The sequence below is a fragment of the Palaemon carinicauda genome, chromosome 21, assembly GCF_036898095.1.
Source record: "Palaemon carinicauda isolate YSFRI2023 chromosome 21, ASM3689809v2, whole genome shotgun sequence".
Classification (NCBI taxonomy): domain Eukaryota; kingdom Metazoa; phylum Arthropoda; class Malacostraca; order Decapoda; family Palaemonidae; genus Palaemon; species Palaemon carinicauda.
Genome location: NC_090745.1, coordinates 106,793,386 through 106,811,294, shown reverse-complemented (window position 1 = coordinate 106,811,294; position 17,909 = coordinate 106,793,386). Strand labels below are relative to the sequence as shown.

Here is a 17,909-nt window from a genome sequence, read left to right as displayed (position 1 = left end):
CATCCATTTTCACCACGTCCTCACGTTATCTCAGTCGTAATACTTGTCACATCTGTAATCTTTACTACGTATGCCATTCTATTTCATCATTTTCCAATCGTTTACGCAATAAATCACAGAAGATTATATTCTCTCTAGATGTGGCCGATGAAAATTATTAAAATTTTTAGATTGAATTCTGCAGTGCTTATTCCTCTTAATAACGTGAACTCAGCAACTCAATTTGATAAGGATGTTTTGTTAAAATAGATTTTAGTGTTACAAATAACGTAGATACAACTAGTTTGTAGCGTTGTATTGGCATGCGTTTGACACGTTGCACTCTCGCATTTTTATTTAGAAACTCAACAGCAACAAGCCTGCATTTGAATTTTTTTGGGGGAGTAATCTTTTCTACTGGATTGAAGTTCGCCTATTTTCAGGTACAGTCACACAAGCTCCAAAGAATTAAAGAATGCTGGCTGTCCATCTTGGAGGTGTAACTTTACCATGAACAAAGATAACGCCAAGTTAGCAGACGCCATTGTCTTCTCAAGTACGATGTAAGTATGTCTTATTCGATAACTCAATTATCCAAAGCATAAACAACAAGTTTTCAATAACTCACGCAAAAGGGTAATTCTTTCCAAGACTTACCGACCCATCGAATCTTAGTCGTATAATCTCTAAAGACACCAATTTACCTGATAGTTAGTCGACTGTGGCGAGTTGCAGCCAAAATTGCAGAAAGCTATGAAGTTGTAAACTATGTCCCGCAAATTTTATTGAGAACCGAGGCTTCAACACCTGGGGCCACATTATCTAAATGAAATAATCAATAATTTGAGAATGAGTTTCGGTGAGAATTTCGTTATTCTCTTTATAAAGATATATAACACTGATTTATTTGTTGCTTTCGTAAACTTTCCTGGTGTTTCTGAATAATCAAATGACGGTATTGGTCAAATGGCCTAAAAATAAAACATTAATGTGAAAGATTTGTCATGAAAAGAATAAAAAGTTACCGGAAGCTTATTATACATAGCATTGAAATGTCTGCATTTGTTTATTTTTTATAATTTCCTCATGGCTCAAAGTATGCTGGAGACTAAGATGGCAATGGTTCGAGGACACTTGATCTCTTGGTAGTTTGAAAAGTAATTGAAATGTGTAGAAACTAAATAAGGAACACAAATCAATTGAAGTAAGACAAATATGCAAAAACAAAATTACCAATGCAAAAGAGGAAGCTACTGGTTTACATATCTTGAACAGAAAAAGCAAAACTTCAAGAAATCTTTTACATAATTTTCCGATTGGAAGAGGTGATAGGACAAACACCCGCAATAACTTTTACCTCAGGGAACATCCTATATTAAGGATAATGTGTTTTCTAAGGGAAAAAAATAAAGGAAGTTCAGTGGTGATCCTCTACCAGAGGGGTGTCTCAGAGAACCTCGAAGAACTCTGTGGGAGAGTCAAACTCCTAACTAGAATGGACACTCGGTAGAGCGCATACCTTCGCCAACGGTACATAAAAAGATAGGCAATAGAATTATGCATATTTTGGCACTAGTTTCATACAAATCGGATAAATATTTATTACAATATAGTAAAAAGACGTTTTAGACCTTTATATTACCTTGACCTTTGACCCAATCATATCCAAAATATAATAAAATTGTCCTTGGGTCATGGTCAATCCTTTCACCAAATTTCATGATATTTGTTCAAATAGCTTTTGTGCTGTGCAAATCACAAACACACAGACAGACATACAAAATACACGCCTACCTAAACAACCTTCGCCGCGAAGGTAAATACAGTTTAAAATGAGTCAATCCCTTGAAGCTCTCTGAAACGATGGCCTTAAGAAGATGTCTCTCACCAGGTGTATTGAAGTACAACGAACAATTTTTGCAGTCTTTTTACGCAGAACAATTATTTCTTCCATGTACTGCAATCCTGTAGATGGCTCTACGACCATAACTAGATGTATTCTCAACTTTGAGTATTGTATATGAGGAACAGACTGGAAGACAACAGACCCTTGAGGTTATAATAAAGGTTTGCAAAGAGGTATCTGTGACCATCTGCAGATAACCTTCATCTTAAATTACCCGAACGTAACTCAGCTCTACTAATGCTATGTGTAACACATTCCTAACTGTTTTCTTTTTACCTGGAGGGTACACTTAATTTGAAGTTGAAGGTAATTTGGTAAATCTTTGTGAAATATGGATACATCCGTATCTAAATATGGAAAAAAAAATATATTCGGTAGAAAATAGCACGCCAACAGGAGTAACTCAATACCAAAATCAGACCGAGCACTCGATAGAGGGCGTACCCTCACCCCCTCTACTTTTGCCACCAAGAAAACTGATGATGATGTGGGTATTTGATCCCAAAAAAAAAAAAACATCGGTCATCTAAATTTGGCATCATGGCCCACAAGTCTGATAAAAATGGCCACGTAATGACCAAACTCGTACTTTCTACAAGTTCATTAACCCAATTAACCTTTGACCCCCAACCACTAACAAGGGTAATGCCATCACATTTTCATGTTGTATATCACAAGATAGGCAATTGAATTATGCACATTTTGCACTAGTTTCATGCAAATTCGGATTAAAATTTACCACTATACTGCATAGCAAAAAGACGTTTTTTACCTTAATCTTTGTCCCAGTTAATCAACTCACAAGATGGGCAATCAAATTATGCACAATTTGGTGCTAGTTTCATGCAAATTAGATAAAATTTGACCGTGATATAACAAAAAGACGTTTTGACCTTTTTGTTACCTTGATCTTTGACCTAATCCCTCGGAAAATCTATCAAAGTGTCCTTAGATCATGGCCAATCATCCCACTGAATTTCATGAGATTCGGTCAAATAGTTTTTGAATTATGCCAGTCACAAACACACATACAGACATACAAAATACACACTTACCAAAACAGAACCTTTAAAGATTTAAAGGTCGATCATGAATGGCAGAGGCAATGGACAGTGACATTGCCCTATCAAGCAGGACAATGCACTAGAGACTAACCATATATACCTATGATCAGCGCACAAGCTCCTTATCCACCCAAGCTAGGACCAAGTAGGGCCAGGCAATGGCTGCTGATAGCTCAGCAGATTGACCTACAGGCTCCTTAGATCACAAGGCTGGTGAAGTTGCAGGGACCAAAGAAACTAATGAGTTTGAGCGGGACTAGAATCCCAGTCTAGCGTTCACCAGTCAGGGACGTTACAACATTGGCCACCACAACCTTTGCAAGAACGAAGTCGGCGAAGGTAACAAAGATACAAAATACAGCTACTAATAAAACTATTAATAGTTCCATTTCTCGATAAATCAAACGACACCAGACAGTTGCATAGCCTAGAGTACTATAATTTATTAGGAAATTACTATTTTATACTGGATCTACAAAAAACCTCATCCTCTTACGAGCTGCCAACCACAGAGCCTATGTTTTACACAAGATGGAACAACAACAAGATAAGACAACAACAACAACAACAACTCATCCTTACGAGTATCAACTTCCTCTGGGATCGCCAATTAAAATGCACTCTAGGTCGAACACTTTGACAGTGAAGTTTTAAGACACCTTAAAAAGATTTATCCGTATAGCTGTTTGAACAAATGGCAACTAAAATATCATTTTTTTCTTTCGATATACAGCATCAAAACAAAGTTTTTTTTTATATTAAGGCAGGAAATTTAGGATTTGTTGATAAAAATGAGATGGTTGTACATACTGTAGAGTCTAATTCAAAAGTCCATCGACGCTCTTAAGTTGGTCTGTTAGGGGTCGGTGGACTATTGACGTTGACTTTACTTAATCCCGTTACTATTTATGCGTAATCCATAGAAAAAAAAAAACATGGGAATGACGCTAATACTAATACTATAAAACATACTGAATTATCTATATTTAGTAATTAATTGTTTTGTCTTGCTTGAGATTTCCTATATTTCCAGCTCCATCCTAAACAAACAAAGACACCTCCATTGAGGGAAAAAGAAAAAAAGAAAAAAAAAACAGGTTTAACTATTCAAATACAAATGGGAGAGAGGTATGTAGAATAACACTTGCCATACTCTTTCTTAAACCCCATTTAAAAAAATATTTGTGAATCAACGTAAAACGTGTATTTTATTTCGCCATTTTCATTTTATTCCCGAACAGGGTTAGTAGAAATCACATTCCAACGTATCGTCGGCCAGACCAAAGATGGGTATGGGTTAATGTCGAAGCCCCAAGAGCCTCCCCAGCGCATATCGCATTCAGTAAGCTCAATAGACATCATCTACAATCTCACTTCAACTGGACAATGACCTACCATTCGAACGCAGATATTGTTGCATTCTATGGCTACTTAATTAGCAAAGGAGAAGAGACATTGTGAGTAAACGGTCACTTTTTATGGCTATTTGATAAGTACAGCAATAAGGTTATGCGAGTGGGAAAATCTATGGAGAATTAGATATTAAATCGATATGGTAAGTTTTGTTTTTATTCTTTCTTCTTAAGGATTTACTGTAAATTTTTGTTCGTATTCTTTCTTCTCAAGAATTTACCTGTAAATTTCTGTTCGTTTTCTTTCTTCTTAAGGATTTACCTGTAAATTTCTGTCCATATTCTTTTTCTTACGGATTTGCCTGTATATTTCTGTTTGTATTCTTTATTCTAAAGGATTTACCTGTAAATTTCTGTTTGTATTCTTTATTCTTAAGGATTTACCTGTAAATTTCTGTTCATATTCTTTCTTCTTATGAATAAACTTGTAAACCTCTGTTTGTATTCTTTCTTCTAAAGGATTTATTAGTAGATTTCTGTTTGCATTCTTTCCTCCTAAGGATTTATCTGTAAATTTCTTTTTGTATTCTTTCTTCTTAAGGATTTATTAGTAGATTTCTGTTTGCATTCTTTCCTCTTAAGGATTTACCAGCAAATTTCTGTTCGCAGCCACTTTCTTAATGATTTACCTGGAAATTTCTGTTTATATTCTTCCTTGTTGAGGATTTATCCGTAAATTTCAGTTCTTATTCTTTCTTCTTATGGATTTACTATAAATTTGTTTGTATTCTTTTTTTCTTAAGGATTTACCCGTAAATTTCTGTTCGTATTTTTCCCTCTTAAGGATTTATCTTTATATTTCTATTCGTATTCTTTCTTCTTATGGATTTACATGTAAATATTTGTTCATATCCTTTTACCTAAGAATTGACCTAAAAATTTCTGTTCGTATTTTTCCCTCTTAAGGATTTATCTTTATATTTCTATTCGTATTCTTTCTTCTTATGGATTTACCTGTAAATATTTGTTCATATCCTTTTACTTAAGAATTTATCTGTAAATTTCTGTCCGTATTCTTCGTTCGTAAGGATTTACCTGTGAATTTCTGTTTGTATTCTTTTTTCTTAAAGATTTACTGGTAAATTTCTGTTCGTATACTTTTTCTTACGGATTTGCCTGTATATTTTTGTTTGTTTTCTTTATTCTTAAGGATTTACCTGTAAATTTTTGTTTGTATCCTTTCTTCGTAAGAATTCACCAGTAAATTTCTGTTCGTATTCCTTCCTATTAAGGATTTACCTGTAAATCTCAGTTCGTATTCTTTCTTCTTAAGGATTTATCTGTATCTTTCGGTTCGTATTCTTATTTCTTATGGATTTATTTGTAAACCTCTGTTTGTATTCTTTCTTCTTAGGGATTTATTAGTAGATTTCTGTTTGCATTCATTCCTCTTAAGGATTTATCTGTAAATTTCTGTTTGCATCCATTTTCTTAAAGATTTACCAGTAAATTTCCGTTCGTATTCTTCCTTATTAAGGATTTATCCGTAAATTTCGGTTCGTATTCTTTCTTCTTGTGGATTTACCTATAAATTTCTGTTTGTATTCATTTTTCTTAAGGATTTACATGTAAATTTCTATTCGTATCATTTTACTTAAGGATTTACCTGTAAATTTCTGTTCGTATTCTTCCTTCCTAAGGATCTATCTGTATATTTCTATTCGTATTCTTTCTTCTTATGGATTTACTTGAAAATTCCTGTCCGTATCCTTGTACTTAAGGATTACCTGTAAATTTATCTTCGTACCCTTTTACTTAAGGATTTACCTGTAAATTTCTGTTTGTATTCTTCCTTCTTAAGGATTTACCTGTAAATTTCTGTTTGTATTCTTTCTCCTTAAGGATTTACTGGTAAATTTCTGTTCGTATCTATTTACTTAAGGATTAGCTTTAAATTTCAGTTCGTGTCCTGCTTCTAAAGATTTTACCAGTAAATTTCTGTTCGTATCATTTCTTCTTATGGATTTATCCGTAAATTTCTGTTTGTATTCTTTCTTCTTCAAGATTTACCTTTAAATTTCTGTTTGTATTTCTTCTTATTAAGGATTTACCAGTAAATTTCTGTTGGTATTCTTTCTTAAGAGTGTATCTGTAAATTTCTGTTCATATTCCTTCATATTAGGAATTTACAGGTAAATTCCTGTTTGTATTTTTTCTTAAGGATTTACTGGTAAATTTCTGTTCGTATCTATTTAATTAAGGATTAGCTTTAAATTTCTGTTCGTATAATGTTTCTAAAGATTTTACCTGTAAATTTCTGTTCGTATCCTTTCTTCTTATGGATTTATCTGTAAATTTCTGTTTTTATTCTTCCTTCTTCAGGATTTACCTATAAATTCCGTTTGTAGTCTTTCTTCTTCAGGATTTACCTTTAAATTTCTGTTTGTATTCCTTCCTATTAAGGCTTTACCTGTAAATTTCTGTTCGTATTCTTTCTTAAGAGTTTATCTGTAAATTTCTGTTCATATTCCTTCATAAAGATTGACGGGTAAATTTCTGTTAGTATTCTTTCTTCTTAAGGATTTATCTGTATATTTCTGTTCGTGTTCTTTTTTTCTTGTGGATTTACCAGTAAATTTCTGTTTGTATTTTTTCTTCTTAAAGATTCACCTGTAAATTTCTGTTCGTATTCTTTCTTCTTAATAATTCAGCTTTAAATTTCTGTTCGTATCCATTTTCTTAAGGATTTACTTGAAAATTTCTGTCCTATCCTTTTTCTTAAGGATTTACCAGTAAATTTCTGAGCGTATCCTTTTTCTGAAGGATTTACCTGTAAATTTCTGTTCTTACTCTTGCCTCTTAAGGATTTATCTGTAAATTTCCCTTCGTATTCTTTCTTCTTATGGATTCACCTGTAAACTTCTGTTTGTATTGTTTCTTCTTAAGGATTTACCTCTAAATTTGTTTGTATTCTTTCTTTTCAAGGGTTTACCAGTCAATTTGTTCGTGTTCTTTGTTCTTATGGACTCACTTGTAAATTTCTCTTCAGTCTTTCTTCTCAAGGATTTACCTGTAAGTTTCTGTTCATATCCATTTTCTTAATGATTTACCTGTAAAATTCTGTTCGTATCCATTTTTTTAAGGATTTACCTGTAAATTTTCAGAGTATTCTTTCTCCTTAAAGGTTTATTTATAAATTTCTGTTCATATTCTTTCTCCTTAATGATTTACCTGTAAATTTCTGTTCGTATTTTTCTCCTTAAGGATTTACCTGTAAATTTCTTTGTATTCTTTCTTCTTAAGGGTTTACCTGTAAATTTCTTTTCATATCCTTTTTCTTAAGGATTTACCAGTAAATTTCTGTACGTATTATTTCTTCTTAAGAATTTACCTGTAAATTTCTGTTCGCATTCCTACTTTTTAAGGATTTACCGGTAAATTTTTTTTCATATCCTTTTTCTTAAAGATTTACCTGTAAATTTCTGTTCGCATTCCAACTTTTTAAGACTTTGCCTGTAAATTTGGTTGTATCATTATCCTTAAGGATTTACCTTTAAATTTCTGATCGAATTCTTTCTTCTTAAAGATTTACGTGTAAATTTCTGTTCGTCTTCTTTCTTTTTAAGGATTAACTGTATATTCTTGTTCATATTCTTTATTGTTAAGGATCTACCTGTAATTTTCTGTTCGTACCCTTTCTTCTTAGGAATCCCCCTGTAAATTTCTGTTTGTATTCCTTCCTATTACGGATTTACTGTAAATTTATGTTCGTATCCTTTTTCTTATGCATTTTACCTGAAACAACTACCATATAGTAACGGTAAAAGCCGATTTAAAACTACCTCGACCATTGAACACATTACCAGGGCTCATATTTCCTCTTAATTTATTTTCTCGCAACAGGCCTCTTCGTCCCAATCTGATGTCGGAACATCCAAATGCTATGAAGAAATACATGGAGAGCCTTAGTAAGAGCACCACTCTTGAGGATATCATGGGACCCTCCTGGAAGGATTTCGTCAGTCGGCCAAAGTTGGTAGCTTGGATGTCCGGACACTGTGGAACTCTCTCTAGAAGGGAGCAGTACGTTAACGAGTTGGCTAACTACATCCCGGTAGACAAGTAGGATTCTCTTGGATATATTGCTATTTTGAGACACCGTACTCAACATCCTCCAAGTTTCTCGAACATTGCTATTAATTTATCGCTTCTTGATTTGTCTGCTATTATATGCAAGGTTTAGTACTTCACTTTTCTCGTGTGTGTGTGTGTGTGTGTGTATATATATATATATATATATATATATATATATATATATATATATATATATATATATATATATATATATATATATATATAAATATCACCCACGAAAGGCATTTAATACCGAATTTTATCTTGGGAATATACAGTATATCCACTTGGAATTCATTTTATGGTAACAGCTTCTGGCCGGGTAGAGATTCGAACCCCCACCTGTGGGCCGGAAACCATGCCAGCACGACTCAACCGACTGAGCTATCAAGAGAGTGATATTTACATTGATTAAAATCACGTGTGCTTGTGATATATATATATATATATATATATATATATATATATATATATATATATATATATATATATATCATATTCGGTTGCACCTTATTTAAATGTTATTGCCCCCTCAGCCTTTTCATATGAATAATGATAATAATAGCATTGAAGCCAGAAATGTTTGCTGACAACTGAATACTCCTCCAAAAAAAAGACAGATATTGTCTCAAATACTCCCCAATCTCTCTCTCTCTCTCTCTCTCTCTCTCTCTCTCTCTCTCTCTCTCTCTCTCTCTCTCTCTCTCTCAGTAAATTGGGGAATTCTGCTTAACTTTATCATATAAGACTGGATGAAATTACTATTTGGTAGATATATTAAATAAGATGTAACTTAACCTTTGATTATCATGCTTCATATCAATATAAGTGCGAATTTAGAAAGGAAGTCAAATAACAGAAGCATATGACTTCTGATACAGTAACTGAATTAAAGACAAACATGTAAACAAATCAATATAATACAAAAAACAAGGAACTGCAGTATTATTTCAAAAGCAAAAATTACGAGTAATCTGTAACAAAAATATTCAGTGCTTGGAGAATATCGGAAAGAAACTGTGACTTGTGATTACCAGATGATTAACTTGGTCCTTAATAATAAGAAGCCTTTAATGTTCCTCGTTTGTGTATAGTTAGCATTTTTTACTAGAAAATATTTTAGTCCACTATATATATATATATATATATATATATATATATATATATATATATATATATATATATATATATATATATATATATATATATATATATATCATCATCATCATCTCGTTCTACGCCTATTGACGCAAAGGGCCTCGGTTAGATTTCGCCAGTCGTCTCTATCTTGAGCTTTTAATTCAATACCTCTCCTTTCATCTTCTCCTACTTCACGCTTTATAGTCATCAGCCATGCAGGCCTAGGTCTTCCAACTCTTCTAGTGCCTTGTGGAGCCCAGCTGAACGTTTGGGGAACTAATCACTCCTGGGGAGTGCGAAGAGCATGCCCAAACCATCTCCATCTACCCCTCATCATGATCTCATCTACATATGGCACTCGAGTAATCTCTCTTATAATTTCCTTTCTAATCCTATCCTGCCATTTAACTCCCAATATCCTTCTGAGGGATTTGTTCTCAAATCTCCTAAATCTATTGAAGATTGCTTCATTGTCATACCATGAATCGTGTACATAGAGTAACGCCGAGCTCACTAAACTGATATATAGTCTGATTTTTATATGTAATTTCATGTGATTTGATTTCCAAATTTTACTTAACCTAGCCATTGTCTGATTTGTTTTTTTTTAATCTTTCACTAAACTCTAATTCTAAAGGCCCGGTATTGGAGATTATAGTTCCCAAATACTTAAATGATTCTACCTCATTAATCCTTTCTCCTTCCAATGATATTTCATCTTCCATTACATACTCCGTTCTCATCATTTCTGTCTTTCTTCTATCTATCTTCAGCCCAACCTCGTGTGATACTTCATGCATTTTGGTAAGCAATCATTGCAAATCCTGTGGTGTTCTGCTAATAAGGACAGCATCGTCAGCATACTCTAGGTCTGCTAAATTCCCATCACCCATCCAGTCCAACCCTTCTCCACCATCTCTGACTGTTCTACGCATCACAAAATCCATGAAGATGATAAACAACATAGGTGCCCACACATTCCCTTGGAGTACTCCGCTGTTCACTGGAAATTCGTTTGATAAGACTCCATTAACATAAACTTTCCACTTGCTATGCTCATGAACAGGCTTTATCAAATTTACATACTTATGAGGAATTCCATAATAACGCAGGACTCTCCACAAAATTAGCTAGTGCACACTACCAAAGTCTTTTTCATAGTCCACAAATGCCATCAAAATTGGATTTCCATATTCTACACATTGCTGTACATGTCTCAAAATGAAAATTTGGTCAGTGCAACTTCAACCTTTCCTAAAATCTTCTTGTTCATCTCTCGACTTTTCATCACTCTTTCTCTCCAGTCTCTTTAGAATAAGTATACTATATATCTTTATAACAACTGACGTAAGCGTTACACCTCTGTAATTATTGCAATTAGTCAGGTCTCCTTTTTTTTTTTTTTCTTTGCTATTTTCACCAACACTCCTAACTCTCATACATGAGGTTTTGCCTCTTCATGCCACATTCTACAAAATAATCTTGTAAGTACTCTGTGAGTCACTTCATTTTCGGCCAGTATCATCTCGGCAGTTATTCCATCGTATCCAGGGGCCTTCCAGCTCTTCAGTTTTTTTAGGATAGCTTCGACTTCAAACATACTGAATTCACTCAGGGGCACATCAGTGTCTTCATCAGCTTCAGGTATATCAATCAAATTACTTCCTTCATATCTCCTATCCATAAGCTCACTAAACTGTTTCATCCAACATTGTTTTTCTTCATCTTCTGTAGCTATAACAGAGCCATCTCTCTTTTTGATGGGTATATGCTTCTCCTTTGCCACAGTCGAGATTTCATTAATAATTCTATGAGCAATTTTTACACCATAGCCACTTCCTAAATTCATAGCTTTGTCAGCCTCGTCTGCTGTACTGTTTACATATTCTCTACAGTCATTCCTGGCTTTTCCTTTGCTCTACTTTGTAATTTTTATTACTTCCTCGAAAACTTTCAATAATCAATTTCTGTCTTTGTCTCCTTTTTATAGTAGCCCAAGTATCATTTGATATCCATGGCTTTCTACTTGTCACTGAGTGTCCCATGACTTCACTACCAACTGACTGACATATGTTCTAAATATCACACCATTCTTTATTAATTGTCTGTTCTTCATCTCTTAAGGTCTCTTAAGACTACAAATCGATTTCTACATTCAACTGCAAATGTTTCTCTGAGCTCTTCTTCTAAAAGCTTAGTTGTATCAAACCTAGGTATTCTGTCCATCTTTCTGTTGGGTGCTTCCAGTTTTAATTCAAGTGTGCCAATGAGGATGTTCTTGTGTTAAAAAAAAAGTACCCCAATGACAAGATTGTTTGCTAAGCAGAAACTTCTAAAATGTGCTCCATTTTCATTTGCAACTTCGCCAAGACCCTCGACACCCATCACATTCTCTATCCCTTGTTTATTTCTTCGAACTTTAGCATTGAAGTCGCCAATCACAATTTTCATCTCTCTCTCAGGGATCTCATCTATTACCCTCTGCAATTTTCATAGTATTCGTCTTCCCTTTCTTCAGGGGAATCATTTGCTGGGGCATATCAATTTATAATACTCATATTGCACTGCTTCGATATGATCTTTGCTAGTAACAATCTACTATTTACAGCTCTCCACTCGCTTAATGCCTTTTCTGCTCTTAGTGTCATCATCATTCCTACATCTTCTCTTCCAACTCCATCCGATTTTCCTGAGTAGATATATATATATATATTGCCTTGGTCTAAAGGTGCCTTACCAATCCTCTTACAACGTGTTTCACTTAGGGTCAAGATATCCAAACTATATTTCATAAAGTCACCCTCTACTTGCAGTAATTTTCCAATCTGATTCATGGTTCTAACATCCTATTACCTATTTTCAATTTTTCTTTAGTATTTATAAACCAAGAGAACAACCCGCTCTGCCCAGTACAGGGGGCCATTCTGTCATCTTTTCTTACCATGACTGACTAAATCCATAGAGGAATCATTGGCTAGATATATTGAAGGATAGCCAGCTCCTTGTGATGCGCAGTGCTTATCAAACTAAGGCAAGTGACCCTTGCCAGTCCATACTAATTCTAGTAAGATCAACCGCCAGGCATCAGGAGTAAAAGCCGCCAGTGACTTCATCGAGACTTAGAGAGCATTTCCTCCACGCCTAAATCTCTCAATACTCTACCAAGTTGCTCATCCGCTTATACGAGTATAACCGTTGGCAAACATGGATTGCTATGATATACCTCCTAACACTGTATATATATATATATATATATATATATATATATATATATATATATATATATATATATATATATATATATACATATATATATATATATATATATATATATATATATATATATATAATATATATATCCTTTTACAAGAAAATTGTTACTCGTTTTCAAGGCAGACAAATTACGAATTGAAAACAGGCCTACGGGGACTAACTGAACAGTTCATAACACTTTCGAAATCCGTTGAGTACGGTATATTTAACGAAGATGAAATAAAAAAATACATAAAACATATTTTCACGGAAAATCCGGTTGGGAATGACTGCATTAACCATTCAAGATGTAACGTGCGGTGAAAATGAACATCTGCCTTTTCTACAGGTTCGGCCGGTGCGGGACTAAACCCTGCCAACCGGTTAAGGATGACGGTTGCTGGAAGGATATACTTGGTCCAGGGTACCTCTTCTACATGTCTTTCGAGAATGACCTGTGCAACGAATACATCACGGAGAAATTGTACTTCGCACTTACGTACAATTTGGTTCCAATTGTCTGGGGAGGTAAGTATAGTATTCTATATTTACATTTTTTCACAAGAAATGGTATCTGAATACCTCAGGAGTTTATGAAAAAGTATTTGAGAATAAATTGTATCCGGTTAAGGAATGAATCAATAGTTCTCTGTTATATGTATACTTTATATATATATATATATATATATATATATATATATATATATATATATATATATATATAGATAGATAGATATACATATATATATATGTTATATATATATATGTGTGTGTCTGTGCGTGTGTATATATATATATATATATATATATATATATATATATATATATATAATCTATATATACACACACACACACATATATATATATATTATATATATATATATATATATATATATATATATATATAATCTATATACACACACACACACATATATATATATATATATAATTTATATATATATATATATATATATATATATATATATATAATTTATATATATATAAATATATTGTATATATACTATATATGAATTATATATATACTTATTTTCTATTTCTTTTAATTAAAATAAGGATACACATAGGTTGAAGAGCTTTTGTAAAACAAAATTAGATTCTAAAAATTAAAATGCCGCTGTCTTTAAAAAGAAACATTTTTAATCAAATGCTTCTACCAGTATTAACTTATGCATAAAAAACTTAGGAGCCTTACAAAAGCCTTAGAACTTTTGTTTGTTACAAATCAAAGAGCAATGAAAAGGGTAATGATGGGATAAACACAAAGAGAAAGAAATGGAGAAACATGGATAAGAGAACAAACTAAAGTAGAGAATATTCTAAGACATATAATGGGCAAAACATACAATGAGAGTTACTGATAACAGAAGGAAATTAAGTAGAACAGAAGGAGTCCCTAGAGATTACAAAAGAAGTAGGGAAAGCGCGTGTATATGCTTGAACGCTGTAATCGAGCAGTAATCTGTGAAATTTAAAGAACCACATAAACAAAATTGAAATGCAAAATCAATTTATTCCACTGATAGTATTACAATTCTTATTGTAATAAAGTGAAGCACTTTTAGTAAAAAAAAAATGACAGTAAAGGACTTGAATTCAGAATAAGAAATTGCACTAAAATGTCCTAACTTTATAATTTCAGGATCTAATTATTCCCGATTCCTACCTCCTGGGTCTTATATCAATGGCCGCCACTACCACCCAAAGGACTTGGCTTCCCTCCTGCTTCGTTTGCAAAGTGATCCCGTGGCTTATGGAAGGTAATATATTACTAATGATTAGTATATTCAACTTCACATCATTTTTACAGTTATATCGTTATCACTAATATTAAAAACATTTTACAAAGTTAAAAACAATATTACCGTGAGGTGACAACGGAAGTTTCAACATAGCACATAATTCCTGTAGAATCTCTACATATGAGAGAGAGAGAGAGAGAGAGAGAGAGAGAGAGAGAGAGAGAGAGAGAGAGAGAGAGAGAGAGAGAGAGAGAGAGTCCCTGTGGTTCATCAAACCCACAGAATGCATTGTTTTCAAGATTTTCTGTCATGAATTGAGATAAAAATGCAACTGAGTCAGACAACTTTCTTATCTAAAAATATTATTATTAGATCCATATTACTGCATTTGTTTTTGCCGTTATTTGTAATATGTAAACTCTCATAATAGAGTTCTTTCTTTTTCTTTGTTTGTAGCTTCCACCCATATCTTTTATGGAGTTGCCGTTTCATATAAGCCGTCCCCATTCTCTTCTATCCTCGCCGTCATGTTCTCTTAATCCTTTTTCCAACAAGTCATCTGCTATTTTATCTTTCCATCTGAACTTTGGCCTTCTCCACCTCCTTCCTCCATCCACCTCAATGTCCATGGCCCTTCAGCACACATGATCTTCTCTCCGCAAGACATAGCCAAACCAATGTAGTCTTATGCTTACCTGTTTTCGACACTTCTCCAACTTTGACTGACCCTTTAATGTAATAATTTAGGATCCTGTCCCTTTTCGTGACTTAAGACATTAATCGTAATGTATTCACTGCAAGTTACTTTCTTGAAACTTCTTTATTGGCCAAGTTTCAGTTCCATACACCAAACTTGATCGAACTACACTTTTATAAAACCACTTTTCTACCTCTGTGCTAATCATTTTATCTCATAATATTTCCGATGATCTTCGCAGTTCATTGACGAACACTGTATTCTGTGGTTAATTTCTGACTCCGTGCCTCATATTATAGTTATTTGAGAGTATATTTATACCTTAATTCAATGGATCTCATCATAAAACCTAATAAAATCTAATTATGCCTCCATTCCTTCCTTTAAACTGGATTACAGCGAAATATTGTTACCTCTTAAACATTTCCATATAAAAACTGCACCTTCCAATCCTAGGTATCACGTCTGGCGTGGGTTTTGGACGCCAAATATGAGAGGGAGCATGTGCGAGCTCTGTCATAAATTGCACACCGATAAAGAAACTAAGTACTATACAGACATTAAGGGCTGGAGAGTCAACAACAACAAGTGCATCATAAGTCCAAGGTGGCTGTTTAAGGACAAAAACGGCTGGAAGATTGTAATTAAGCCTCAACAGAATGGGACTTCGTATGGCAATTTTTAATCAACTCATTTTAGGAGTGTTAAAATACAATTGGCTTTTCTGTTATCAATCTGTCTATATTTTTTGTGTGTAAAATGTGCATAGTTCTGTTACCATATAAGCGAGAAAGTTCTAGTGATGCAGATACATGAATTGATTGAATAAAAAACAAACTGTATATAGGTACTCAAACGCAATGCCAGTGAGAATTTTGTACCCTAAATATCAAAAGGCTCATTTATCAAAAGCTGATATTTATAATATTAAGGCGTTCCCACAATCTATTTTCTTTCTTACTGATAAGTTTTTATTCATTTCATACAAAAAGATGATTGTAAAATACCATATTTCATTCATGTACTAAAGACACATGTATGACTTACTAATAGCTTATAACCTCATTTTTTATAAATAATTTTTAGAACTCAGTTTTTCATTAGTGGAGTGTTATCTTGCATCCTGCAATTGAGAAGTTTTCTCCAAACGAAGTGAATCTACATTTTATATCATCAAATTTATCAAGCTAAATTTTTTTACCAAGTCAGTTTATTTATGAGGATGGTTAATTGGTCGATAGGATGGAACAAATGCCGTAAACATATAACATGTAAGAACCACACGTTGGCATTGAAGGTATGACTGCAGTAAAAAAAAAAAAAAAAAAAAAAAAAAAAAAAGCATTCATCTTTTTTTGTCAGCAGGTAATCACACAAATACGTATCACAACAAAACAGGTGCAAAGGGCACACAAAAAGATCTGACAGTGTACAATAAAATTTTTTCGAATGAATTATCTTTCCTAATGGTGAAGTTGAGTCACGCCAGTGAGCTCATAAGTATTAAAACCATATCTAAGTAATATTAAGACAGGAATTTCATTGGATCGACATTGAAAATAAGTATAATGGTGATTTAATTGTAAAGTAAATGTCTAAGTAATAATAGACGAGAATTTCATTGGATCGACATTGAAAATAAGTATAATGGTGATTTAATTGTAAAGTAAATGTCTAAGTAATATTAGACGAGAATTTCATTGGATCGACACTGAAAATAAGTATAATGGTGATTTAATTGTAAAGTAAATGTCTAAGTAATATTAGACGAGAATTTCATTGGATCGACATTGAAAATAAGTATAATGGTGATTTAATTGTAAAGTAAATGTCTAAGTAATATTAGACATGAACTACATTGGGTCGATATTGAAAATGAGTATGATGGTGATTTAATTGTTATGTATATGTCCAAGTAATACTAGACGTGAATTTAATTGGATCTATATTGAAAATAAATATGATGGTGATTTAATTGTAATGTAAATGTATAAATAATATTAGACGCAAATTTCACTGGATCGATATTGAAAACAAGTATGACGGTGATTTAATTGTAAGGTGAATGTCTAAGAAATATTGGAAAAGAATTTCATTGGCACGATATTTTAAATAAATATGATAGTGATTAATTATAAGGTATTTGTCTAATTAATATTAGACGTGCATTTCATTGGATCATTATTGAAAATAAGTATGACAGTGATTTAACTGTAAGGTAAATGTTTAACTAATACTAGACTCGAATTTCATTGGATCGATATTGAAAATAAATATGATGGTGATTTAATTGTAAGGTAAGTTTCTAAGTAATATTAGACATGAATTTCATTGGACCGATATTGATGGTGATTTAATTGTAAAGTAAATGTCTAAGTAATTTTATACGCGAATTTCATTGGATCGACATTTAAAAAAGTATGATAGTGATTTAATTGCAAGGTAAATGTCTAAGTAATACTAGACCTAATGTCACTGGATCAATATTAAAATAGGTACGATGATGATTTAGTTGTGAGGTAAATGTCAAGGTAATATTAGACATTACTTTCATTGGATCAATATTGAATATAAGTATGCTGGTGATTTCATTGTAAGGTAAATGTCAAAGAAATATTAGACATT

The 17,909-nt window shown here is 32.9% G+C and overlaps 1 protein-coding gene across 1 annotated transcript; it reads left to right on the top strand.

Moving 5' to 3' along the window:
• Positions 1 to 426: 426 nt before the first annotated feature.
• Positions 427 to 16,146, top strand: LOC137614735 (alpha-(1,3)-fucosyltransferase C-like). The gene is made up of 6 exons (XM_068344408.1): positions 427 to 542; positions 4,191 to 4,406; positions 8,205 to 8,423; positions 13,177 to 13,355; positions 14,488 to 14,605; positions 15,741 to 16,146. The coding sequence occupies exons 1-6, from the start codon at positions 490 to 492 to the stop codon at positions 15,967 to 15,969; spliced, it is 1,014 nt and encodes a 337-aa protein (XP_068200509.1). The 5' UTR covers positions 427 to 489; the 3' UTR covers positions 15,970 to 16,146.
• The last annotated feature ends 1,763 nt before the right edge of the window (positions 16,147 to 17,909 follow it).

What these genes read in the sequence shown, in the direction of transcription:
- LOC137614735 (XM_068344408.1), top strand. Translation starts at nt 490, where the DNA reads ATGAACAAAGATAACGCCAAGTTAGCAGACGCCATTGTCTTCTCAAGT. An exon ending in ATTGTCTTCTCAAGTACGAT is followed by an intron (nt 543 to 4,190) that starts GTAAGTATGTCT and finishes ATTCCCGAACAG; the next exon opens with GGTTAGTAGAAATCACATTC. An exon ending in AACTACATCCCGGTAGACAA is followed by an intron (nt 8,424 to 13,176) that starts GTAGGATTCTCT and finishes CCTTTTCTACAG; the next exon opens with GTTCGGCCGGTGCGGGACTA.